Source organism: Chiroxiphia lanceolata, chromosome 18, assembly GCF_009829145.1.
Source record: "Chiroxiphia lanceolata isolate bChiLan1 chromosome 18, bChiLan1.pri, whole genome shotgun sequence".
Classification (NCBI taxonomy): Eukaryota; Metazoa; Chordata; class Aves; order Passeriformes; family Pipridae; genus Chiroxiphia; species Chiroxiphia lanceolata.
In genome coordinates this window covers 9,856,173-9,883,513 of record NC_045654.1, presented here as the reverse complement: position 1 = coordinate 9,883,513, position 27,341 = coordinate 9,856,173, and the positions used below count along the sequence as shown (strand labels likewise).

At 44.6% G+C, this 27,341-nt stretch overlaps 1 protein-coding gene across 1 annotated transcript in view; it reads left to right on the top strand.

Moving 5' to 3' along the window:
* Nucleotides 1-5,460: 5,460 nt before the first annotated feature.
* LOC116795981 overlaps nucleotides 5,461-27,341 on the top strand; it is a 69,087-nt gene continuing 47,206 nt past the window's right edge. The window contains exons 1-2 of the mRNA XM_032706142.1: nucleotides 5,461-5,618; nucleotides 20,288-20,497. Of these exons, the coding sequence (XP_032562033.1) occupies nucleotides 5,600-5,618; nucleotides 20,288-20,497 (229 nt within the window). The 5' untranslated portion in view covers nucleotides 5,461-5,599. The remainder of the gene's footprint in view (nucleotides 5,619-20,287; nucleotides 20,498-27,341) is intronic.

Below are 27,341 nucleotides of genomic sequence, written 5' to 3'. Positions count from 1 at the left end.
AAAGATGAGTCAAAGAACTGCAAGTAAGAGTGGGGGAGGCTATTTTTTTAATTGTTAAAGAAAAACAAGAGACTCTCTAATGTGATTTGGGCTTCACAACACTCCTTCAGGAAACACATCATGAAATCATTGCTTCCTTTCCTAGTCTCTGTCCCCCACTTCCATGTTAAACAAGTGAAATCCAGCCACCTCTGGGGTGGAACACAGCATCCACTGAGCAGCATGTGGTAAAACCACCTGCCTGGGTTAAACATGGAGCAGCAGAAGATTTTGTCTCTCTTGGAAGGTTACAGAGTACAGGGAAGCTTTGTAGCTGGCCCAGAGAGAAGTGCCAGGCCGTGGCTCTTAGCTCAGACAACGAACACTTGTGCTGAGCAAGGTGGTTAAAGGTGAACTGAGGTTTCTCACAGCCCTGAGTCAGTGGGTTGCCCCTGTCTGGAGTTTGGTTGTTGTTGGCCCTGCGTAGGTTTTTGGGTGCTGGAGGAAGTAGATGTCCAGTGAGAGGTGATAAAGTTTGTGCTCTTGGCAGATCATACATTTGTGCCTAGGTGCTGGCAACTTCTTCAGCATGTGCATCTGCTAGCAGGGTTTCTGTATTGCTGAGTGGGGTTTAAAGCTTTCACTGGGATCAGAGAAAAGCTTGTCTGCAGAGACAGCCTCACTCAGTACTGAAGGGCACAGATCATAAAGGCACCCCTATCATTAGTAAAGCAGGATAGGCATTTATTGCTTGGGTACCAAAATGAGGCTTTTGGGACCTGCCACTGGCTGTTTTCTGATGTTGGCCCAATCACATATTTGTCCTCACATCACGCCTCAGGTTCCTCAACTCTAAAATAAGGACAAAGTGTTCCTCAGCCCTCCCTCACCACACCATGAAGCTATGAGAGAAAACCCAGGGAACGCTGGTTTAGATCTTGTGTTGTAGCTCCCAGTACTGTGTGGCTTAAACAGTAATTCAGCCCAAAAGAAGAAATCAGCTTCCAGGAAAACTTTAAGAATGTACAGTTCATATCCTCCCCAGAAGGATGAAACAAATATCTGATCTCTGAAAGAACACACTAAGGAAACCTCTTTTTCCAAAGCCTTTAAAAATCTTAATTTTTTTTCTCCTGGGAGTTTGTGGCTTGGGAAGGTGAAACCAGCACTCCTAAGGTAAACTTGCTAACCTTCAAGGCAATGTAGACTTTTGAGATGGAAACCTTCTGCACAGTGTGCTATAGGGAATGGTGCAATCCAGGCCTTGGATGAAATGCTTCAGCCAGGCTGCTCCTGAGTCCCCTGACATTCACACAGAAAACTTGTCTTTTCTTCCTTTGGCTGTCTCACTCCTGTGACCCAGAATATGTAGTTCTTCTCAGTTCCATTCTCTGCTTGGTTCCTGCAGCCTCCACATGCACAGAGACAGATAAAATAGGACTGATGAATATGAATCATACAGGGTTTTCAGACTGGATGGAGATTTCCAATGTCCTGCTGGTAACTTGAAAAACTTGTCAGAAAGGGTTTTTAATGCATGCAGGAGTTGAATGAATCCAAAGGGCAACAGTGGGCTGTTAGAGAGAGAATGGAGACATCATGTTTGGCCGACTGATGGATTTAGCACTTGGTGGAACTGTCACACCATCTGCCTTGGGGCTTCAACCTCTCACTGTGTCCCTTTAATGCCTTAAGGTTTGAATTCTTAAAACTGGCAGGTGCCTGGATCTGCTGAGCAGGTTATTGCCCCAATGCTATTTTTGTCTAGTGACTTAACAAGCAGTTTGAAGAGCTGTAGCAGGCAGGAAATAAAGTCCCTCCAAAAATACAGAGGGTAGCTTTTAAGAGGTAGGTTTTTAATTGCAGCTTGAACAAACCATTTTTAGTTTCCGTGAGTCTGCTCCTTCCCGTCTCCTGTGCAATCTGGAATTTCCCCAAAGATGAACTTGTCATGGTTGTAGCCTTATGGCCCCACGAGTCTGTGGCCCTGCTTTCCATGAGCTTCTGGCATCGCTGCCGAGATCAGGCAACAGCAGCCACAGAGAGAGTCTCTTCAAATATGTGTATCTGCAGTTGGGCTGAGGGGAATCCAGAACGAGAAAAACTGAGGAAATTGCTTTCCTCCCTCTTTGGGGTATAAAATGTTCTCTTCTTTCAAGTTAATTTGTTCTGTGAAAGTTCCCCTTGAAATAATTTTCCAACTACTTTGAAAGATCAAATAGATTATATTGAAAGCTACTGTAAGATGAAGTGCCCATTTGGATTTAATAAATGCTGGTTTATAGAGCTCGGCTCGTTATTTCTTTGGGATAAACCTATAGAGAATGGAGGGGAGGAAAGATTTTAATGTTTCTGAAAAATTTATCCCACAAACAGTAAAAACATACCCTAGAAATAATACCAGCCACAAAAATGGCATCTTAAACACAGTATTTATGACTTTCTGTATTTGTTTTGCATAAACTTTTCTGGTTTCTATTACACAGATTGATTTATGGAGTTTATTTGGAATAAATGTAATGCATATTTAAAACAAACAGAGCCCTGGTCTGCAAAGCACCCAGGAGATACAAAACTCCTGTATGCTTCAGCCTGGGACCCTCCAAGTCCTTTTTATCTGAATATCTTTTTCCATTAAAAATAAAATGCAGAAAAATAATATGAAATTAGATGAAGAAAAGCAATTTGTGAAAACATGTAGCCAGTGTTTCGACTAAAATTAGTCCGAACTTTGTATTCAGTGTCTCATTCTGTTCCTTAAGGAAATGTTCTTTATCCAAATGGAAATTTTACCACGAATATCCTTTTTCACAGATCTGTTTGGGAGGCGTGGGGAGCTGATAGGGGCTGGAGGGGATTGGAAACTTCTCAGAAAACATTTTGCTTTTACTGAAATTCGTGTAACTTTGGAAGACACAACAAACTATAAACTTCTTAGTAATTTTTCCATTAAATTCAACCTTCAGGAGCGAAGGGAAGCAAACCAGGAGCAATTTGCCCATAAACCATCAATGCCTGATTTGTAAATGAGCTAATAGCATATTTTAGCAGGTTGAGGGGGAAAAACAGTCAAACAAGGATTGTCTGTATTGATTTATTTTTAAAGCATATAAGTTGCATTTATCTCTGCTTTCTTCCTGTTCCCCTGACAGGCTTGGCATCTGCCCTGTTCCTTCCTGTAACTGGATTACTTGTGTACTTTTAGTGCATTTCTAGATTGGCTAAAATAATACCTTTTCTGTGTAGTTTAGAGTGGGTTTGCAAGTCATCACAGCACAAAGATTCCCTCAGAAACCTGACTGCTGTCTTTTACATGCCCACAGCAAAGCACCTGGGTCTTGAATACCCAAACCCATTGCTGTTGCTTGTAAGTGATCCTCAGACTGATAATTATTGGGTGAATAAAATTTAGGATTATCCTGAATTTGTTATTGAAAAATTGCTGGCAGATAAAAACTGAGGCTTGTCAGCTTTTTAATGACTTGAAATGATACTTTAGGCTGCATTTGCCTGTTGCCACAGGGTCTGAGTGGCTGCAGACAGGAAGAGTGTATGGTATTCTGTTCATAACTAATCAGTGGGTTGTTCTCCCAGCTGTGTCATCTTTCCAAAAACCATCTGGTAATACTGTCATGAGTCTATTTTTCACAAACTGCCTAGAGTTCTCTTTATAAGAAGATCCAAAGCTACAGTCAGGTTGTCATCATCTGTGCTAAATGCATTGAGATTTCCAGTTATCTCCCACGGGCTGGCCTGGCCAGTATGACCTGTTTGGTCACTCCCTAACCCAGTCTGATCTAGGGGGGGAAGCTGCCAACTGACTGCAGGTGGCTGTCCAGGTGAAGTACTAGCTGTGGAGTTGTTCTGCCTCATCTTCCAAATCAGCAATAAATGGTGTAAAAGAGGAATATTTTTAATCAAATCCAGCATAGCACACTGAGTTGCACCCCCAACATTGTCACAGGTCCATCCAGATTAAACTAGGTTTCTTTGAAAGCCAGGATGCACTGACAGGGATGCTGTCACACAGTGGGTCTCACCACTGACCATGTTTGGTGGATTCTGTGCTTGTGTGCTGGAATCCTGCCTGACAATTTGTGCTATGCTCTGTAATCTGTTGTGTGTGACCCATCCCAGCAACCCCATGTTGGCTGGGCACAGAAAGCACTGAGAGCACTGAGACAAGGTCTGCCTCCTACCTTGCCAGGTAGGAAGGTCTGTGCACTAAATAAGTGACTGCCCATAATTAGGAACCATCTGATGGAGAAATAATTGGCTGTGGCACGTGAGTGCTGATGTAACCTGGTTTAAGAAGCATCTTTTTCAAGCTGGCTGAGTGTAGAGCCATGGGGAATGGAGCCATGGAGAACAGCACTAGAAACAAATTCTCTCCTACAGCCTCCATGCACAAAAAGCTTTGATCCCCAACTGTTAACTGCTGAAAGGACACACAGGTTCCTCTGGCAAGGCCTTCCTTAATCATCTGACACTATGGCAGGGTAAGAGCTTTGAGATGGTTGTGCTTGACCCACTCTGCCCCAGGAGAGCTTTAGTTATAGTAATATTCTGTCTCTCAAGTGTGGGTTCCGGTGGAAGTTTTTCTGTAGTTTGAGCTGCCTGTTCTTTGAAAGTTATCTTGAGCTTCAGAGAGCAGAGTTGAATAACTTTTCATTGCCTTGCTTTGCTGGAAATAAACCTGAGCTGCCTGCTTTTTGATGTGCTGCTTGTTGTACTTCACAGACCTACTCAGAATAGTGCGGGGTAAAGGAATAAAATGCTACAGGTGGTAGGATATCTGCAGACTGGTAGGAGAAACTGGAGCCTGATTGCTCTATGCACTTCAAAATCTCCAAGCATAGGGGCAGAAGCCCAAGGGTTCCCAGGAGGCCAGGAATTAACTTTGGGTAAGAAAGCTGGGACCATTGTCCTTTCTCGGCTAACACGGCACTCAGTGAGGCAGAAGCTACTTCCAGGGGACCAGACTCCCACTTCCCTCTCCAGCTACTAGTTTTCCCTCAGAAACCTGTTTTGCTCTCCTGGATAGAAATAACTGTGATGTACTTTAGCACATGTCTTGTTTGTGATGGCCCCCATCCAAAGCCTACTGATATCAGAGGAATGTTTTGCAGGGACTCAGAGGGATTCTAGATCAGATCCCAACCTTTGCAGCTAGTTTTGTATTGCTTTCCTGCCAGGACTGACTGACCAGCCACCAAGCTCCTGAGAAAATCAGCATGAAGTGTCAGTCAGGGTTCAGTTCAAGTGACAGCTAAAAATCCCTCTCTGGAGATGAATGAAAGCTGGTGGGCCTGAAATGCAAGTGACCTCAAACAAAGCCAGCCAGTGTCCACACCAGCTCTCTTTTAAATCATACAGTAGCCTTCAGCCATTAACACTTCAAACACCATCTGGCCCTTTGAAAAGTCAGTTCATTTATTAATACTCTTGTAAAGTCCCTTCCACACTCTGTTCACAGGATTGCCTCCTGGACTGGTCAGACCCTGGCTTCTCAATCCTACGCAAGCAAGGATGAAGAACAATCCTGAAACGCTTTAGGAGGGACAGCAGGATCTGATGGTGGGATGCTGAGGTCTGGAGTCTTACAGGTGCACTTCTGGGTATGTGCTCTCTGGTTTTGGGTGAGTCATGGCTCCTTCCTCTCTCTGTCAGGGCAGGGAGACTGCTCAGACACACATGCCTGCCCCATGTTGGCTGTAGATGCAGCTGGCACGGTGTGGTTCTGGGACTGGCAGGGAGTTTCTAAATTCACTGCTAGTTCCTATTTGCTGGCATATGCCTGAGAGCCAGTAAAGGACTGCCATGCTCTGGGTGTTACCCTGTCTGACAAGGAACATTCCAGGCTGTGAGCTGGAGCTGCAGAGCTGCACTGAGATCTTTTCAAAAGTCAGTCTCTGGGTTCTCTGGGTGTAAGGGTGTGCAGGGCCCATTCCTTCAACTCAGATTCCCCACTCAGCAGCTGACCTGCACATTCTGCTTGCTTGGTTTGGAGATCTCTGCTTTCTTGATTTAAAAATGCTCTTTAGAGCAAATGAACCCAACTATGTTGTCTTTTTTCCTATTCCATGGACAGACACAGTGCAAGCAGAGTAAGCATGAATTGCACCACACTTGCTGCTCACCAGCTGGCCAGGAGAGAACAGTGCTTGCCTCTGTCTGGGCTGTAGGGCTGGAAAGGTGAGGCTAGCAGCAGGAGGCAAGACAAATAGGAGCCTGTTTTTGATTTGCCATCTGACCCCTGCCAGCTCAGAGCACCCCGTCTGTAATCGTGACCTAAATTAAGCCCAAATGCCATCAGCAAGGCTGTTGCTTTCTCTCACAATACAAGTGTTTCCAGGTACCTAGCCAGAGATTTATAATCCAGCACTAATTACATTCTTGTTTGTGTCTGCTGTCATGCTGGCTTGGGCTTTCTGTGGTTTGTTAAGTCCAAGAGTGTGCCTGGCCCTTTGTGCTGCCAGCCTGTGTGCAGAGACAGCAAGGGGCATCCGTGGCTGACAGCTTAGCAAGCTGCTGGGGGAAACCTGCTGGGCTGGGCTGTCTGTCTTTAGTAGCCCAAATATCACGGGAGAGATTTTGGCTTGTTAAATTCTTGACTGCACAGGTCTGCTGTCCACGGTAGGTTCACTTGATGGAAGTAGCTCTGGCAGCAGCCCAACAGCAGGAATATGGCTTTTCTCTTAAACGTGGAAGGAAACAGAGGCTTGGTGTTCCCTACCCAGCCAGCTCTTGCCTTGTCGATGGCAGATGACCAGCATCTTTAGCTGAGCCTTAGGTGCAGTGTTTTTGCTATGAAGATGAAGATTTGATGCTTGTAAACAAAGTCTGGAATTGATTACGAGTAATTAGCAGAGATTCTTCGGTCGGGGTGCTGGAAGGAACAGGATGGAACAACATGGCTCATGACGTCACGTGGTTCCGCAGTGTTAGCTCTCACAGGCTGTGCCCTGCTGGGGAGTGTGCTGGGCAAACCCTTTGTGAGAAGTCAGTGTCTTGTCCCACAGGACTTACACACAGCAGACAGCCTTTTATTCTGAGTTGCAAAGACTCTCCCCAGAAATACTGGAATGGTTTCTGAAGAAACCCAACTGGGTGTATGCAAAACCATTGGCTCCTCTAAGGAGCCAAACTGAGTCGTCACTTGTGTGTTCTGTGCTGATTCTCTTCTGCCACGCTGTGCCAGGTGGCACAGCAAGTGACGTAGACTCCCCAAAACTGCTAGGGAGGAAAACCCTAGTCCGTATTGCTGGAAAAGCAATTCCAAATGTAATCTGTTCTCTATCCTGCCCTTTGTCTGCTTTCTGTGTTTTCTCCCCGTGCCAGGAGTTCTTGAAATCTGTGGTGCTATTGTGACATTGGGGCAGACAAGTCAGGCAAATACTTTACACACACACACACACTCTGAGCAAACCAGACATCCGGTATTTAGAAATAAACAGCGTAAAGAGATTTGGGAAAGTCACTGTTCATGCCAAGATATTTAAGAGGCATCTTGATTTGAGTAAAAGCCTCAACTCATTTCCATTTTAATGTTTTTCACTTTGTCTTTTAACTGTTGAGTTAAAGTTACTTCAAACCAAAATGGATTGTTTCTGTTTCCAGTTGTCTTCCATTTACATTTTGAGGTGCTAATTTTCACCTAAATATTTTATCTGTCAAGGAACAAGCATTTTGCTGGTGGCAAAACATTTAGTTATATTAGTAATTCACAGAAGTTAAAGCTGGCAACTCTTCATCTTAAACTCTTGGGTTCCATTGCTGAGGAATAGAGACCCCCCCTTCACTACCCAGTGCCTGGGTCAGCAGTGGTTGGAGGGGGCCAGTGGCCATTCAAGAGAGGTGTCAGACTCCACTGCGGTCTCCTGTCTGCATCACCAAATGTCACTCAGAGCACTTAAATCTACAGCCACCATTGCATGTAGACTGGACACTATTGGTCTTCAGTCCTGGAAATTTGGATCCAATCCAGTCTTTTTTTTTTTTTTGGCTGGTTTTCTTTAGGGTCAGCAGTCATTAAAGGTGATGAGAATCTTGGAGTGAGACCCACACAGCAATCACTAAACACAGGTGTACAAAACTGGTGAAATTATTTCTTTTTAGCAGTAAAGGAAAGTATAGTCGTACAGTGCATCTGTCCTGAAATGTGTGCTTAGTTGTGGGATTGTGGTTTGTCTTTGGTCATGCTGTATATTTTTGAAAAGGTATTGAGGCCAATGGTATATACTTTGTCTCCCGTGTATTCAGATTTATGTGGATGGATTTGAGAAAATATGACAGATGGGAAATAGATGGATTTTTTTTTCCATGCAGGTTGGCAGCTCTTTTACCTGCTAGCAGCTTAAATAATGGAAGCTGTGTGATGACCACGCATTAACACTTTCTGCTGCTCTGAGTGATTTTCAAAAAGGGAGCAATTACTTCAAAATCTGCTGTCCCTGTAGTCAGGCCGGTATTCAGAATCTATCTCCAGGTTCAGGTTAGGTTTGGTCACCCATTTTCACCCTGCAGACCATTTGCAAAGACGCTCATTGCTAATCAAGACCCAATTTCTGACAGATTGGTACATACAGCCTCTCCTGCTCTGTTTGGAAATAAGACCGGGGTTTGATTTTTGAAAAGCAACATAAGAATATTCTAGGAAGTTCAGGTTCTGAATGTGTCTGCTGTTTGTCAAGAAGAATTTGGCAATGGTTGCTGTGTGCTACTGGTGTAGCTGAACATCAGGAACTGGAACCACCTTCTCTTGTAGTCCTCGAAGATGTAGCTGGCCTCTCTCTGGGAATGAGGAGAACCTCCCTTGCCTCAACAGAGAGATGGGCTATCACAGCTGGGGCTGAGTGAAGAGGGACTCCTCTCTGTCCACCATGTTCAGAGGGCATTGGGTGCTTTGAGAGGATTCAGCTCTGTGAGTTTAATCCTCTTCTGCAGAAAAATAGAGAATGATAGAGATTTTGTACAATTTCTCTGTTGAGATCTCCTGCCTTCTTCAGCCTCCTTCAAGGCCCCTGTGATGCAGCTGGAATTCTGTTCCAGGAGGCAGAGGAAGAAGGTAATTCCCAGAAACTTGACACCATCTTTTCAGGAAAAGAAAGAAGTTGAAGGGTAATGCTAGAACCCTCCGGTGCCCCAGCATGAGGTTTTCATTGCAATCAAGGTAGGTCTGATAGACTCACTGCACCTGCAGGAGGTTGGGGGGACATGGCACCATCCTTGTTTGCATTTTATCTTGGCACCTCTTCCCAAAGGCTGAGGCACCTTGCTGCCCTGGAAATCTGCAATGTCTCTGAGGAAGCAGCAGCACTCCAGTACACCGTGTTTCATGGTACTGTTTGCACAGCTGCAGATGGCACGTGCAGGGCAGACAGGGGCTCCTCATTGAGCAGCATTAACCTTATTGACTGGGCACGTGATACACTGGGAAACATCTCCAGGAAACCAGCAGTGTGGGAGAGAAGCACAGAGTGGAGGTTGTGTGAATCCAGGGTCGGTACATTTGTTGCGTGTGAGATGATGTACTGTTGAGAGAGATGATGCTGACAGAGATGTCTGCTGTTCCCTGTGTGCTTCCAGGATATTTGAGTTAGATTCTGCCAAGGACGACTTTTCATCCTGCAAGCTCAGGCTCTTCTATAGGGCTGTTGGCAGTTATTAAAACACAAAGCCCCTCTTGCCTACAAATTCGTGTGCTTGATCTTTCCAGCCCAAATCCTACAAGTAACATGCACTTGTCCCCAGGGCAACTTGCTCAAATAACCACAGCTCTGCCGGAAAAGGGGCCGTTTGAGCCTTAGGGAATTGGGAGGAGAGGTTGAATTATTCCCAGCATCCAAAGACCAAGAGGTTCCTTCTTCTTCAGCAAATGTTTTCAGTTCCCACTTGGTGAATTATTGCTAGGGATTTTTTTTCCCTTCAGTGTTTCCATGAATGTGGTTGAGGCTCTGATCCAGGAAATGGGGGGGGAAAAAACCCTCTGAAAAATGTATCGCACCATTTCAAAACTCAAGTGGAATTAATTAAATCCAAATTTCAACAGTGTGTCCAAAGTTGAGCTGGGCTCAAGACACACTTCAGAAGGTTTGATTTCAAAACAATCCCTTTGCGCACATGCACATAATTTCGGGAGGTTTCTATGTATCCAGTACAAGGCAGGAACAGGGAGCTGCTGGGTACCTGAGCATACAGGGAAAAGGTAGTATTTGCAGGCCAACCGGAAAAAAACTTTTTCTGCCTGATTCAGTTTATCCTAATCCTCTGCTCAGCAAGCTGCAGGCTGGAAAAAGAGTCAGGAAATAGTGTTGTGGAAAGGAGAGCCAAACCATTTGAAATGGAGATGCTGTGGCTGGTACACTCACAGTTCTGCTTGCTGGAGAAGTAAAAAGAAATAAAAATAGCTAAGGGACAGTAGAGAAAAAATGTCCAAGACATCAGGCTTGGGCTGAAGCAGAAGAGTTCGGCAATGAAAATTTTTCTGAATGGTGGGGGATGTAGGTCTTTTCCCGGCTCCATCCCTGGGGCTCTGAGTGCTTCCATCCCTATCTATTAAATTAAGATAATGTAATTTACTGCCCCAGGGAAAACACGATGGATTTTTAAAAACAGTGCTAATAGGCTGGAGCTTTCTCAGATGTTTTTTCAAAGCCCAAACGCCAAATTCTTTCCTCATTTTCATGTGTGTGTCCTCACTAGCTGTAAGAGTTGTGCAGGGGTCAGTGAGGAGTAGAACTGGCTCTTTAATGTAGTACTAAACAAATTGTTTCTGTCATGCCTGTTCCCTTGCTTTTCACTCCTTGGGGAGGAAACCAGTATCTCTCATTTGCTTTTGCCTTGTAGTGGTGACCTGGGAGAAAGTTGAGGGGGAGAACTCCTACATGAAAGATCAGTTGTGCCTATTTAGTCTCTGCAAGTGCGGAGATTTCGCATTTAGAGCTTGAAAATGGAGGCGGTTCTACCTCATTTCTGCTAAGCAGCAACACATGTTGTCAATGTTTTTCCTGTGGATCTTCTGGCAGGGCAGGGATGCTGTGGGTAAAGGTTTTGAAGTGGCTATAGAGACTAAAAATGTCTCTTTTTGTGTGGAAGTTCAGGGGCACTGTGAGTTGATGAACTCTGTTGCAGATGAGAGTTGAAGCATTTCTACAGTCACTGTTTGAGAGAAGGAAAACAGTAGATCTGTAACAGTTTTATCTGTAAGTGTAAATCAGCACTACACATGCTGCATAGCAGCAGCTGTACCTTGAAATACTGTGGGGTTTATTGGATGGGGATTTCATTGCCTGAACAGGCTCAGAATTCCAGAGTCATGTTTGAACCCTGGAATTAAAGTAACTGAATTCAGAGCTCTGACAGGTCTGGGAATCTATCTTGTTGAACTCAGTGGCAGCTAGACCTGCCAGTACAACAGGGATATTGAAGGATGAGATGAATACATTTGTTCCAAAGACCTCCCAGCCAGATGTTACCCCTGCTGTATTGCATATGGCTTTCTTCAGGCACAGAGTTAACACCGAAACCTGAGCCAGCTGATAACAAGGGCGGGCAAGCGCCAGCTGGGTCTGTGTGGCATTACCCATCCACCTTTTCCTGGCAGCTCCAACACTGGAAACACATTAACAGTGTGGTTCAGTAGAAGTTCAGGAGCTCAACCAATACAAGGGCCATGCAAACGCTTCTCCCTGAGGAATGGCTACTGACAGCCTGTTTGATGCCCCAAGTCTTTGGTGGGTAATTGGCATATCAGAAATTCATTTCCTCTTTCTTCCTTCTGCATTGCATCAGCAGTGTTGGAAATCACGTTGCCTGATACCACATGGCAGCAGCATGACCTGAAACAGCACAGTGAAATTGCCAAGATGCTTCTTTTCCAAGCTGAATAAATTCTTTTTCTATCTCCTTTCTCTCATTAATATATCAGGGAGTTGTGGCTTTGTTTTCACAGTGTGGACTTGTCTGCTGGAGCTGGACCCTGCAGCACCCTGGTAGACTAACTTGACAGCATCCCAGCCCAAATCCTGCCCAGGATGCAAGTCTCCCAGCTCATCCAGTGCCATCAGCCAGGTGAGAGGGAGCAGAGAGCTTTTGGCACAGTGGAGGATCAGGAAGGGTTGTGCAGATTGCTGCAAGGACCAATGGAGTACAGTAAGACATTTGCTTGGCTTTTATCTCCTTTTTCTGTGCATCTCAGCAGTGCTGAAAGGGCTCAACATTTCCTAGAAAACCCTGACCCTCTTATCCACAGCCCTTCTGCAGCTGGGTTTGCTGAGGGCACAATTCCTCATCATTTCAAACCATGCTCTCCCATTGTCCTTCTCTTTTTAGCTTTGTCACTTCCTTTCTCTTCCCTGGAGGAGAACATGTGCTGGTGTTGCCTCAGGAGCAGATGTAATATAAGCTATTGGTTTCCCCACCATGTCCCCTGGCACCCTCCTGCCCCTGTTTTCTGCCAGGACCTGCTCAGCTCTCCTGCTTTTCTCTTTGCTATGGCTTGTTCTGTTAGTTGGCCCATGTGTGTCCTCTATCCCTTAGTCCATGTACCCTGCACCCTGTTTCCTTGCAGGTTTTTCATGTCTTTCAGAGGCAAAAAGGAAAGGGAGGAAATTATATCAGTATACAAATACAATAGTTTCATATTCCTGCTTGATTGCTCCTGGGATGCTTTCACATGTGGCAAACATACCCAGACAATTAATCTTGTGCACCCACAGGGTGTAACTGTAAAACAGTGCATGACAGATATAGCTGTATCTTCCTTCTCTATTGTGCTGTTTGGGGGATTTTTTGGAACTCCACTTTTTGCTGTGTCAGGGCCAGTTACCCCATCTGGACCCACAGGCACATTCTATTGGATATGATAAAAGCAGATCCTTACATGGCTTATTAAAATTACATATTAGGATCTTCTATTTCCCTTCTGTTTTTTTTTTTTTTGGAGCAGGGAGGTAGCCAAAATTGAAAGAAACTCATAAACATGGAGGAAGGGCAGGAGAGAAATGGCTCACAGCACACTTGTTGTAGCAGGGCCTAAGATGAAGTGGTTCAGGCACAGGTGGTTGGGAGTGAGCAGGTAACAACCAGCCCACCTGAGAGTGCTCCTTAGAGCCAGACTGCTGAACCATTTTTTAGGCTGCTAAACAAGTCCTGTTCCACCCAAGAGTCCTTGTGCTGGGGTGGAGCACTCTGGGAAACTCACATAACAAGAGCACATGCTGCTGCTGCAAGAGCTGGAGGCAGGAAACCTCTAAGTACAGGAGCAGTGACTGCTCATTCATGTGTCTCTTCTGTCTGAGCTGATGAGTTCACACTGCTGCCCCCCTGCAGTTCTGGAATCTCATCACCCAGCCCAGACACTCTCTGCCATTCTTGTGCATCTCACAGTTTTCTGCATTCTTCCCAATATCCTCCATTTCTCTGCATTATAAGCACCTATTCTGTCCAGGCTTACTATTTATATGGATGGGATTTAGCTTCTATGCAAAAGGACCTATGGACATTAATTCTTTGGGGACTTCAAAAGGACATACTAGATGGTCACTCCAATTTGAAACTGAGCCTGCTGGGCACAGCAGCTCACTCTGGGTTAATCTGCCTTGTGCCAATTACAGACCTGTGTTTCACAGGATATGAGATCTGTGCAGGGGCTGTGGGCAGAGGGAGGGATTGGGGTTTGTTTAATGTCTGTCCATGTTGTAATTGAATTTGTGCCCAGTGCAATCCACATACGGGCACCATCTCCCTGCATCTGATTCTTTCTCACACGCTGATCTGGGGTTTTCCAGACCCACCTCTCCAGCACACAGCCAGCCTGAGATAAAGGACCTCAGCAGGCAGCGAGGATCCAGGCAACAGGCACTTCTGCTTATGCAATAGGCAAACACTGTAGTAAATAACATGTGTAGCTTTGTTATTAAGCTTGATCTTGTTAGGGGGGCAATAAATGTTCTCTGTGATCATTTTTCTTGTAGAATATCAACACAGGATAAAATTGTGGCTCTGGCTTTGCTCTTCCTGCTCATTAGAGCTCCATGCTGCTTCATGCCATGGCCTCAATCTGTTGCTGTTTGCCATGACAGCTGCGTGTCCCCAATTTCCTTCAGACTCATTTTGCACGTGATAATGCTGGCAGTTCTTAGGTTTTTCTTGTCCCTTCCCTCCTGCCCCTTCTCACTTTTACAAAAGCAACTTTGCTGCAAATTGTGTTTAATTTAAAAGGGATGGTTTGGGCAAGATACCTGTTTGCTGGAAATCAAAATCAGGGACATCTGGCATTCATTGGCTTATAAAGGCAAAGAAACGACACAACTAAAATGCAGATACAGAGGATTTCCAGCTACTTGGGGGGGGAGGATGTTATTTTAATAAATTGAACTCAGATTTTTTTTTCTACTTGCTCCTAGCCATAGCTCTGGGTATAGTCTTGACTGGGCCACTTTTTAAATTATATACCACTAAAAAACCAGATTTGCTTCACAAAATACTTTTTTTTTCTCTGTCTCTGTTCATCTGCCTTTATATTCTCTGCACAGAATTTTTGCTTTAAGGCCTGAAGACACTTCTAGAGCCATCCCCTGAATCACCAACCTCCACATTTCTGCCAGAAGAAGCTGTTGTATCACATCCAGAGCCAGGTACATACACTGTGCCTGGGGGAACCTGGGGACAGAAAAAGCACTTGCCTCATTCCCAGTTTCTAGGCTGACTTACAACAAGGGATCGAGAGAATGACCTGGTCTGATTCCCTGGGCATACAGGTGGGAGTGAGAGATGCTTCCCAGAGCTGGCCTGGCCTTGTGATGCAAAGATGCTGAGTGATGCCCTGATAGGCAGAGCTGTGAGGCAGCTCAAGAAATCCCATCTAATCAGTAGCTATATGACAAAAACCAGCTCCTTCTAACACTTCAAAACAGTAGAGCTTTATTTGAACTTGAAGAGAATAAATGAGTCTTTGGCATTATGTGGGGAGAGAAGACTGTGCTTCTAGCTGCCAGTAGTGCATACTTTCTAATTCAAGAAGGAGCAACAAGGCAGATCCCATAGACAGCATCAGGCGCAAACCCAAAAAAATCCTGGCTTTGCCCATGGAGAGAGTGAGAAGTTGGATCCTCTGAAACAGAGGCTACTTTATGAGGAGTCAGAAACTGGGCCACACACAAACTGGGTATGTGAGGGTAGCAGGGCACTGCTCTCTCTCTTGTGCTGAGGGATCTCCGGGCAGGTCAGCCTGGGCCATACAGCCTCTGTCCCAGCAAGGCCCCTCATCTGTACACAACGGGTTTCATGTCAGCTCCTCAGATTCCCCACATCCCCCCACTACTGGCAGTGGTGGAGATTGGATCAGTGTGAAACCAGAATTTTATGAAGGGCAGAAGTAAAACTCCCCCACATTTCTCTCACTTCCCTATTTGCAATTTCTGGCTGAATCTTTCACTCCTGCTGGATCTTCCCCTGGGAACTGATTGAAAGAGCCTTGCTAGTTTAATCCAAATTGCCCTCTAGTTCCCTGGTGATGCAATTAATCGAAAGCAGGATTTTTACCTCTCTGTTCTGCTTAAAAGTATCCCCTGGCCATCAGGCTCTCCTGCTATGAGATCTAAGAGTCACTGTGCTGGCAGCCAGTGGGAAGTATGAGCTTGGCTTTCTAAGGGGATAATCCAGGAAGACATCAGGTCCCCCTGTGTGGCAGTCCCAGCCTTAATCAGTGTCTCTCACAGTTGTGGGCTATTGAAGTTCAGCATCAGGAGTAATTTCTTCCAGCACTGAAGCTTGCAATAGCAAACTTAAACTTTTTGCCCCACAGTAATCTGCAGTGGGAGAGGCCCCTAGTGCCTCCCCATGACAGATTTCCTTTTGAGAATTTCTATGAATCTGCTCTCCTTGCCACAGAATTAATCAAACTTAGAGATAGATGACAGTCAGGCTTTTGCTAGAGTGAATGTGCTGAAATGCAGTAAATTCCATGTGAAGATCTAATGCCTGATACAGGCATACTCTAAAGAGACAAAACTTGAACTAGCAAAATTCTGAGAGCTGGGTGACCCCAGCAGAACAGTGTGAGCCTGGGATGAAGAGAGTGAGTGATGCTGTGGCACCACGTGCCTCAGTTTGCCTGGCTGGCAGATAAGTAGGAGGAGAACAAAGACTGTAGAGCTCAGGCCTCTGATTCCTGTTGCCTGTCAGAATTAGTTGTGAACAGGATAGGGAGAAGTTTAAGAATTTGGACCTGTTGCCATAAGTTCTGACCGACAGTTCCTGCTGCCCACACGACCCATGGTGGTGAGAACAGACTGTGGCAGATAATTTGCAGGTGGACTCCGAGCCAAGGCTGAGTCCCAGTTTGGCTGCTCTTCCTTATGAGGGGAAAGGCATGTTTTGGTTTTCCTGGGCTGTCTGCAGAGCCTCTCTCTCCAGTCTGGGAGAGGTGCCAGCCACTTCCAATGCCTTTCCCCTGTGAGTTTAATAACTCTACTTCCTTCATCCTGTCTTGAGCTCTCAAAATAGCATCCTCAGGTATGACATGACATATTCTATTGCCCTGCTGTCTGCTGCAGACAGTGCCCTCTTTCTTTCTGCTTATTCGTGCTTTGGTTTATACACAGTGCTTCGGATTGGAATCCTTTGTCATATTAGAGATGCCAGAGACCTGGGAGAGGAGGCAGCTCTTGCTGAGAGCACTGGAGCCTGCTACAGAGTGCTAACTCCCACAGCACTAGGATGCATTTTGGAGGGCTCCTAGGCGTATCCAGGACTGACTTAATTTCATTTAGCTACCAGAATTTCCTTGGCATTGGAGCACAGCACATCCCCTAGTTTACCTGAGGGTGGGATCCTTTTAGGTCCCTTGAAAATGGTGGATTTTTGCAAGCTATGAAGCAGGGTGATCACAAATCTTCCTTCTCTGTTTAACCACTGACTCTTAGCAAAGCCAAAAGTCCTGAGCATGAGTTCATTAGCCCATTGGAACGGTGCTTCCTTGGCTCCTGACTTCCCTCCAAGGCTCTGGCAGCCAGACACCACCTCTGCTGCCAAGCTAAACCTTGCCATGCTGTGTGATGGGACAGGCTGCTCGGCACACAGCCAGGGATGAGCCTGTTCTCACTCAGCTATCGAGCATCCCTGCAGACACACTGGTTATGCCAACCTCCATCCTACACAGCCTTCCATACAGGCTCATATTTCCTCTCTAGAGCTACCTCATCCTTTCATCCATACTCTCTCCCTATAAGAGGAGGCAAATCCATGTTCACCCCATCCTTCCCTTCCAAAAAGCTGTGTCTGGACTGCTGATGCCCTATTGGGGAAGTTAAATGACCCCTTGAAGGGACTGCCATGTAAACAACCTAGCCCAGCCACTGCAGAGCTCATTTGGCTGGTTTGGCCTCTTGCAGGCTCTCTAAAAGTCATCTCCCCCTCCCTTCTTTTGTGTTCCTGCCAAGTGAGCTCTGCTGCTCTGCGTCCCTGATCTTTTCTGACATTAATTACCCTTTCCTGGCTCAGACTGCCCTGTTTGTGGCCAGAAAACCAAACTCACTTGCGCCTGGAAGCAAAGCAGGAGGGAAGAGAGGGTGTCTGCTTCCTTGGATGGCCAACTGGAATAAGCAGGTGTCTCTGAGCCCTTCCTACCCCAGGGAGAGCTGCTAGAAGGCTTTGCCCATTGCAGCCCAGGCTGGATCCAACTGCTGAGCACCTGCTCTGCCTGCTGGAGTGGCTGGGAGTGAGGGTAATGGGCCAGCTTTGAATCTGTGCCCAGCATCTTCAGACATGCACCAAACAGACCCAGCACAAGTGCAGGGAGAAACCGCAGCCAGAGTAAATCCTGGAGACAGCCCATCTCCTTTCATATGTGACTTTGTAGGCCACTAATCTCAAAGGTGTTTTCCTTCACTTCACCTGGGTGCCCATGGCCTCCCACCTCCCTGTCACAGCCCTACCCCAGGAGGTGATATCCCTTCCCATGGGGAGGTATGGGATCCCAGCTCCTCACATCATGCAACCTGAGGCAGTGTGACAATCCAAGGATGGATGCTGCTCTAAAAACACCACTGAAGACTTTCCTGGCACCAGTCACATGCTCAGTGCCACCCACTTTCCCAGGGTGACAGTGTTCCAGTGCAGGCCAGAGCTCTGAGGCTCTGAGCTTCTGTTGAGGGAGTACAGTTCTCCTGCTGGGCTTTTGGAGCCTGCCACCAGCCTACATCAGGAGGAAGGGGGTAAATCAGAGAAGGGTAAATATGGGCATGGTGTTGTTCCTGACACTTCTACAGTGCCCTGAAATTCCCATCACACACCCAAAGGAAACAGCAGCACTTGGAGAGCTTAACTGGCAACTCACTAGTTACAAATTCATGGGCTGTATTAACTCCTATGCTATAAACAGATAGAAAGGAAAATCTGTACTTTCCTTGGAGAGAGCAGCAACGTTTCTCAAAAGGAGCATCTGTATGTGTTTGCCACATCTTTGAGCCTGCATCTAATCTAAAGGGACCCATGAAGCAGAGTTATTTCTAAAATACAGCACCATCTAGTGCTGTGCTGCAGCAGGTCACCGCAGGCAGCCCACATGTCCCCACCTCGGCACCCCACAGCACTTGGGGGTCTTCTCCTCACTTTCCCTTCCCAGTGTAAGACTGCCTTTTGGAGTGGGCTTTGATTTGGTTTGTGTGTCAGATGGCAGTGGGTTGTCTGAGGGCTGCTTCAACAAGTCTCTGTGCCTCTGTGTACTTGCAGGGTTCCAGCAGCCTCTTGCATAATTCATGGAGAAATTCTGTTAAAACTCCATCCAAACCTCAAATCGTATGTGAAATGCAGCTGGAAACCATCTTTGTAGATTCGAGCCATTGCAAACATCCCTTCCCCCTGCTCCACCACACCTTGTATTCCTGTGTGTTAAAGCCAGTAAAAATTTCTAGTTGTGCAGAAATCCTGGTGCTGATTGACAGACGGTTACCTGGGCAGTGGCTGTACCCTTGTGACCTGCAGAAACATAAAGGGTGATGGGCTATTGCTGAGGGTCTGGGTGGGGCAAGAAAGATAGTATCAGCAGGTTAAATTTCACAAATTAAAGCCTTATATTTGCACTGGAAAATAAACTTCATGAGGGTTGAAAACTGCTGATCTGAAGTATCTGTGGGATAAAAATGGGATTAAAAGGAATTAAAAGTGCTGCAAACACTAAGAGGTGTAGAAGTTGTTTGGCCAAGAGCAGAACTGGCTGATTATTATGGAGTTAATTTACCTACCTTCCTGCCACCCCATCATAAGAAAAACAACCTGAAAATGGTTGGCTTTTTCCCATACCCGAAATTCAAGGGTTCAGATTAAACCCAAATTTTCTTCAAGTTATATCCAGGATTCATGTGCGTGGTTAAGACGTAATGTGGTACTAAGAGCTCCTGTAAGTCAGAGCAATCTTTAAATCAAAGCAACCTTACACTTGTCTCCACTTCCAAACCCAGGCACTGTGAGGTGAAACCCTTGAGTTGTAGGAGCATGGAAGGAGAAACTAGTAGGCCAGGAAATGCTTACAGTGGTGCTGTGTGATTGACTCTTGCTGTACAGACAGGTTTCCTCCTGCTTTTCCAGGGAGAAGGAATGTTGTATGAAGAAAACATAGTCTGGCAGTAGCTTTGTGTGATGTAACCATGGGTAGGATTTGGGATGGAAAAAGTTTGTTCTGTGGTAACCAATACCACAATGGGGGAGGATGCCTGAGAAACTCGTTTCTTTCACAAGCGTGTGATACCTTTTCCCACATCTATTTGACCATTTAACCAAAGGAAAACATATTGTTTCTTTGCACCAGGCTTTGTTATTTCCCCTTTCCCAGAGGATGAGGCCAACATCAGCATGAAGGTGTGAGAATTTTGAAGCAGAACTGCTTGCTGCGTGCATAAGGGGATGGTTTCCTTGTGACACCAACAAAATCAAAACTACGAAGTCTCTATTTTGGAGCTAGCCCCAATGGCAATAAAAATTAAATTGTCCTTTTCAATTCTTTTGTTTACTGAAACACAAAAGCAGCAGTGTAGGAACTTGCTCTCCATGGCTCGCAGCAAGGGCAGGGTTGGTATGAACCAGTTCTCAGACACAGCTGTGCCTGAGACCCCAAGAGGTTCTTCTTTCAGAGACCCAGGCCACAGTCATGAGTGGTGCAGCCTTGTAAATCCAGCTGGCCAAAGCATTTTGCTACTCAGCCATAAGGAAACACCTTTTGTAGGTGCTGTGGCATGTGCATATCTCTTTAGTCTTACCTCCACATGTCAAACACGCCTCTCTTGCTGTTTTTTTTTTGCATAAACAGGAGCTGCTGCCTCACACTGGACTCTGGTCTCCCATCGATGCAGTGTCGACCCAGCAGCATCCTGCCCTGAAGGAGAGAAGTTCCAAGCATCAAACATCAAGAACAGGTCCCATGGAGACAAGGCCACACAGCAGCTTCCAGTGTCAGCGTTCCCACTGCGTCCTTCCCACAGGCAGCCCGAATTCAGCTGCTCACATACACAGCTCTGTGGTAAGCTAATGTTCAAATAAAACCACTGCTAAGTCATACCTCTGTGTTCCTCTCCCTAGCACTATCTTGGCCTTTCTTGGGTAGGTGTGGGATTGTTCCCTGTGTTTGTTCCTAGACCTTTTATTTCTCCCTTTGCCGGCCTAATTATGAATGCCCCAGCTGAAAGAGCTTTCCATTTCCTTCATTTGCTAGGCAACTGAATGTCTGCACATTTCCATAGGGGTCTGTAAACATCTCATGGTACATTCTCCTAATTAGAAAACAATGTCTGTAGTTGTGTTTACATTGCTATGCTTATTAGGAAGTAAAATGCTGGGTTGGTCTTGTGTTATGTGCAACCTGAGATTGTGCATTTGTGTGCTGTTCGGAGGAGTTTTTAATTGGTTTTTAAGAAATGTATCTTGGGGGTTTCTTGGTTTCTGAATCAACACAGACAGAGGGTTTACAGCTTAGCTATTGTATGAAATTACAGATCACATGTTCCCTGTGAACTTTCCCTAAGTTTATTCAACTCCAAAAATGTAAGTTGAGTTAAAGAGGAAATATTGCATGGGTTCAGCAACGAGCCACCTCCCTGGGAGGCACTACTTGTGATCAGGCAGTAAAGTTTCAGGTCAGTTGGGCAGAACTAGTAACAAATATCTCCAAGTTAATATCTGTACAAAGGGGAATCAGAGGTTTTCCACATTTCTAGGATGATTCATAGTATTCTAGAAGCATAAAGAAGGAATCCATGAGTTCATCGGTTCTGATCTTCCATATAATTCAGACTGTAGTAATCAAAATCAATTTGAGATCAATGTCTTTTGAACTGAATATGTGTTTGAGAAAGGAGTCCAGTCTTGCTTCAGAAATTGCCAGTAGTGAAGAGCTGATTGCTACCTTATAAATTGTTCCAGTTAATAGAAATGTTCACTTTACTGCTGTATTCTTACTTCAACTCCCAGCCCCTAAATCTACATTTTATCTCCCAGAATGATAAGCCTTTGGTCAGTTTTGTTCCCCATATTTCTGCTTCAACAGAGTGTAAGATCACTCCATAACAAGAAGAATAAATTGCAATATTGGATGCTTCTGCTTGAAACCTATTTTGTAAACTTAAGATTCAATTTGTGGCTCTTGTCTGGACCTTTTTCAGTCTATCAATGTACTGTGAAGGGTGAACCCAGGCTCTGTGTACTGCCAAATGCATCACTACCAAGTGCAAGGGTGGGGGAATTGCTCTTTGTTACTGATGATGTTATGCCACAAAATCACCAAAGAGTTGATTGGAAGGGCCGTTTTTGGAGACATGCTCACCATCTCCTGCCTTACAGAGTGAGGCAGATCTTAACTCCCTTTAGCAACCGGGACCTGATCTTGTCCTTTACAAGTGTGGAGGATCACAGGTCTCTAGAAGTCCCTGTTGTCAGTCACTACTGGCACAGACTGTGGTGCTGTGCCTCTGCCCAGCCATGACAGAAAGAGCCCAATTCAACACTAATCCTTAAGCAAAGGTGCACTGACTCCCAGTAATTGGAGCAGCCCTTCTTGCTTATTTTATTCCCAGCATTTGAACTGCAGCACATACCAGTTGGGTAGAAAGGCTCTGCTGTTTGGAGCATGCCAGAGTCAGGTGGTGAACATACCAAGAGCCAGACAGGATACTGTGCTTCCTCTGAGAGTAAATGCTGAAAGTCATGCAAAGCATCTTTCACTCTGGCTTGGCCTCAGCAGCCTCTGGAAAGGAAGGGACTTCACAGAGACAGAGAGATTATTCTCTCCTAGCTTGGAGACTACCTGGCCTTTTAGTCACATTTGAAAGCCTGTATTTTTAAGGGCTGCTCCCTTTGTTGGCAGAACATGCACCCCCAAACCCTCGTCTGCTGGGAGCTTGATCCTCGCTCAGGGACCTGCCATGCAGGAACACAACCAGTGTGGATGCTCTGCACCTCCTAAGTTTATATCTAAGGCAACACCATGGGATAACTTAAGGAGCTCTTGGACTTATGCCAAGTCTGTGTTCAGACATAAACTGAGAAAAATGTGCTACTAAGAAACAGTTCAGATTTGTCTTAAGTAATTGCACCTCTGGACAGTCTCTTTTAAGGACTCTGAGCACTGCTACCACCAGGAGAGGGATATTGGCTTTGTCTTGAGGTGTTCAGGTTTTTTTAAAGAGGCAGTTCAGAAAGTTCAAGGGAATGTCTAAAAGTTTCAACATGCTTCATACAGAGAACAGGCAGTGCTCCTGTGGCAGAAACTCCCTGAATCTATTAAGTCATCTTCAGAGTTCACCTTAAAAGCTAGATTCCTCCCCAAAACTTCATGGAAACCATTTGCTAGGCATTCAAGACACTTTCCCATGTGGTGTGGTTGTTGACATATGAACAGCCTGGAACAGATGTCGATGGCATCCTTACTGTTCCATTTTACAAACTGCATCACTCACGGTCTCGAGGCCATTGTGAATTCCAGACTGTCATAGTGAAGATGAGCACTGGAAAGCCATTGGGATCACAGTAGCCAGCAGATTCTGCAACAGATGGTTCCAACCTTTCATCATAACGTTCAGGTGTTGTATTTTATGCTATTTGGGAGCCTCCCACTGGAGTGAGCTGGATGGAAATCAAGCCCTGTCTAGGCATGTTTGAGCTGTGTTGCAAGAAATCCTTTAATTTCCATAAACAAGTGCAGTTTGAAATCTGGCCCTTGACTCCTGACTGTCTTTATTCCTCAGCTGTAAATAGAAATGGCACCATAGTCTGGCTCACAGGGGTATCTGAGGAGAGAAGTATCACCGTGCAGGAGTAGCTCAGTTAGAACAAGTCACAAGAGCACATCAATCCCAGTATCCACAGCCGGGTCCCAACAGGATTTATTCATCACCTTGTGGAAGGAACATTTCAGTTTTCTGACAATCAATAAAAATGAGATTATATTCTTAAAAAAGCTTTGCCTTTCATACTGATATCCACAAAGTTCATGGTGTTCAAACAGATTTTCCCAAGCTGGTCTGTTATATGTGTTTTCCTAATGGAGAACTCAATATTTTCATTTTTACTTGCAAAACTGTCTCTACATCAAACTTTGTTTTGATTTTTATAGACTCAAACACTATTTTTAGGGTTATGTTATTCATTGAGGCTTAAAGCCAGTGGAGTCATCTTGGTAAATCAGACTTTATGGCTATTTTCATGAGATCAGATGTAACTTCAGTCCAGGCTTTTGGAAGGAAATGGCTTTCAGGGCTGCCAGTTAATTTGTGAGAAGATACTGCAAGGATATTCTCTTCCTATTGTGCATTTCTTCCCTAATAAAACTACAGTGTGTTCTAATACTTTAATGTCTGGAAGGGTTTTAATGTCTCTTCCCTCTCGTCTAGCAATGTTTAAGTAAAGAACCAGATATGATACCTTTTTAAAGGAAGAGACAATAGCTTAAAAGCACTGTGATTTATTTTCTTCTTAGTGTTTCCAGCTGATCTGTTGATCTGTACTTTAACAATTGGTTGGTTTATTGACCACGCAGTATTTTTAAAGTATTTTATTGCTTCTACAGCATAAACAGAAAGTTTTGGAGAAAAGGAGGCTTGGTGGGAACGTTTTGAGGGTTGTTTCCTGCAATGTGCTTTGTCTAATGAGGTTTTCATCATAAATCCTGAGGATATAATTCCGTTCCCTAGAAATGTTCTTTTGCAAATTCCAATTTTTTCACCAAGATCGGTTGTCTGCAGTATCTCAACAAGAAGTGTATTAACATGGCATTTGAAGCACGGGAAAATGAGGTGCTGGAGGGAGGGTGATTTGCACAGAGTCTGTAAGGCACCTGTAATGAACACAGATTTTCCTGAAGTGATTCCTCGAGGAATCACTTGGTTCTAGCATCTCAGATTCTGGGTTGTTTCTTTTGCAGCATACTCTGCTTTCCAGGATCTCCCACTTTTTTTCCCCAGGCAGTAGGTTTGCAGTGATGGTCCCAAACTTCTCTACAACACACTTGTCAGTTAGGAGACTTGTCATGCACCCCATGAAACACCAACAGCTGTGACACACCCTCTTCCCTGATCTCTTACCTTGGCAAGCCCCCTCACTTTACAGATCTGACCATTCCTTGCAGGTTGTTTCATTCTCCAACTTTGCCTTCATGTTCTTTCTATGGTGTCTAGGCTGAGCTGAAGATGTGGAGAAGAAATTCATAGTCCTGTGTGATTAGCTGTGCCAGTAGCAATTATTATGGCCTGCACTGGGTTTTGACATCTGTTCCAATAAGCAAAGCTCTTTTTCCTTCAGAATCTACCACATTACTCCAAATAGCCACATCCTTTAGAAACATGCTCCTGTGCTGTTCATACCCTTCTCTGGAAACCACTGCATTCAGCTGCTGTTTTTCCATGGTCACATGCAATTATTTACTTCCTGATTTCTACTTCTTGCTCACTCACTTCCACAGCAGGAGAATGACCAGCAGCTTCATACTTTGTATACATCACCTGCAAGCCAGCCATGGAATCTTGCAGAGATGGGATAACTGCTGTCCCATCAGGAACATGTGCAGAGAACAATCACTTCTCCTCCAAGGAGACCTGCTAGTATCATTCTTGTGCAACAGGTGTCGTGTGGATCAAGGCTGAAGGCATTCCAAGGTTATATTCCACGCTTTGCAAAGGGTACTCACGGGACCCTGGATAAAGCAATGAACCTCCCTGTCACACCTCACCTTGTGAAATGCAGGGAGAGATTCTGCCTTTAGTCCTGTTGTCTGTAGGATCAGTAAGCACTTCAGAGCAAGCACTCTGTGGAGAGGCACAGATGAGCCCCAGCTGTGTTTGGGATTGGTATCACACTAGCATTTTTTGAGAACATAATTAGAAATGTGAGTCTTGAGAAGTCACAAAATACACCTTTGAAATCCATTCTTCTCCTGTTGAGGGACAAAAAAGGAATGTAATCAAGTATTTGTAAAAACAGTAATAAATGCTCAACAACTTCTGAATCTTATTCACTTAATACTTAAATGAAAAAAACCCAAACTTCTAAATATCGCAAGAACTCATGGACTGGAAGCTTTAAACCTTTCTTATAAATTACAGTGCTATTATAACATAGATTTATATTAATGTTTCTCTAGTGCTTAAAAAAACCCCTACCTGTCCTGAAATGAAACATGTGAAATCAATCTGTTCCAATTCCTTTTGCATTATTCTCTTTCCAAGCTGGAAACCTAACTTATCTGTATCTGATCAAGTGCCAATAATGATAGTCTGTAAGCAAAAACTTACCCAAATTCCTGGCGTGTTTTAGTTTCAAGATAACCAAGTACAGATTTCCAGGGTATTTCTGTAACTGATTTTGTATTTGGTGTATATTTACAAGAGGTTTCTCTCACACAAGAGAAGAGAGGGTCAGTCAGAGTTTGGCTTTGCATGTGAATTATTGGTGTTGGCATTTACTTCCTAATCGTTTTCTTTCAGCCATGGGAAGATTATTGACAGGCTGTTGGCAAGGACTGGACATTATACCTGGATACCAGGACAGTCCCATGTCTTGGGATTTTGCTGTTCCATTCAGCCCTTCCCACAGTGGTCTGGATTCAGCAGTTTGGCAGAGTGCTCTATAGTACATGTATATTCTTTGTGTAAGTGATTCACAAGCTCCTTGATGTCTCCAGCTAAGCCAGAGCAGAAGTACAGCTGTTTGTACTTTTACCTTGCTGTTTTCTTTTTCTTTGGGATCAATCTTAAAATGAAGCTTGCCTTGAGAAGCAGAGGGTAATGTGGGAGCTTTTCTGCTTGTGCACTTACTGGAATAGGTACAATCATTCATATTTTGCCCAAAACTCAGTGAAATAGCTAAATATTTTCTAGACAGCTGCCATGTCTAATCACACTTATTTGTGTTTAAATTTTGACGTATGGTTCCCATTTCTGGGAAGCCTTCATGCTATTTAATGGATACAACATTATTTTAAAATTGTGGACACAGGCAGAAACATTGCTTGACATTAGACTGATTCTGAAACAAGGTAACCCTATTTAGAGTTAATTATGACCCCTTGAGGGAAGCTGGCATAAAAAGCCCTGAGAATATTTACAAAATTGGGATGTTAGTCCAAGGAACATTTATTGGGCTTGAAATAAGCCCACATATTTTTTGTTTTTTTTTCTTTTGTCTTTTCTTTTTTTTTTTCTTTTGTCAGTTTGAGAGGAACAAGTATAATTGAATTGGGCAAAGCGCTCTCTCTGACATTGATTTTTACAACAACTCTACCTTTTAGACAAAGTCTCACATGTTATTGATTTGAAAATTCATCGTGAATGTTTTAAGATCTGGTTTCTGTCTTCTCTAGGGAAGAGAAAGAACAACACACAAAATAGTGAAGTGTAAGGTACAGGTCAGGAGCAGAACAGCACATGCAACGCTTTCCTCCTTTCAAACCCAGCGTTTGGCTGGATGAATTTCCAGAGTTTGTTGTTCCTCTTGACTTATTTCTCTCTGCATTTATGACAGTTATGACAGGGGCACAAGCCACCTCTAGACTAATTTATGTGCGTGCCCACGCCCACACAGAGCTCCACTCATCAGAAGTCAGAAAACTCTCTTAAGAGGGGAAAAGTAGCAAGTTGCTTTTTGGAAAATATTCTCTTCCTTTTGTTTTTAATTAGTGGTACTCATTTACACGAAGGCATTATGATTGTATCAACAGAAAGACCCCCCCTGACTCTTCTGAGGTCTTGCACCAGAGGAAACCACATCTATAGGATAAGTAATTTTTCTCTAAAGACAGAGTACTCAGATGTTGGAGCTGGATCTACATTTTGTCTCTCGTGAGTATTTGTTGTCTGTGATGCCTTATTTCCCCTCTG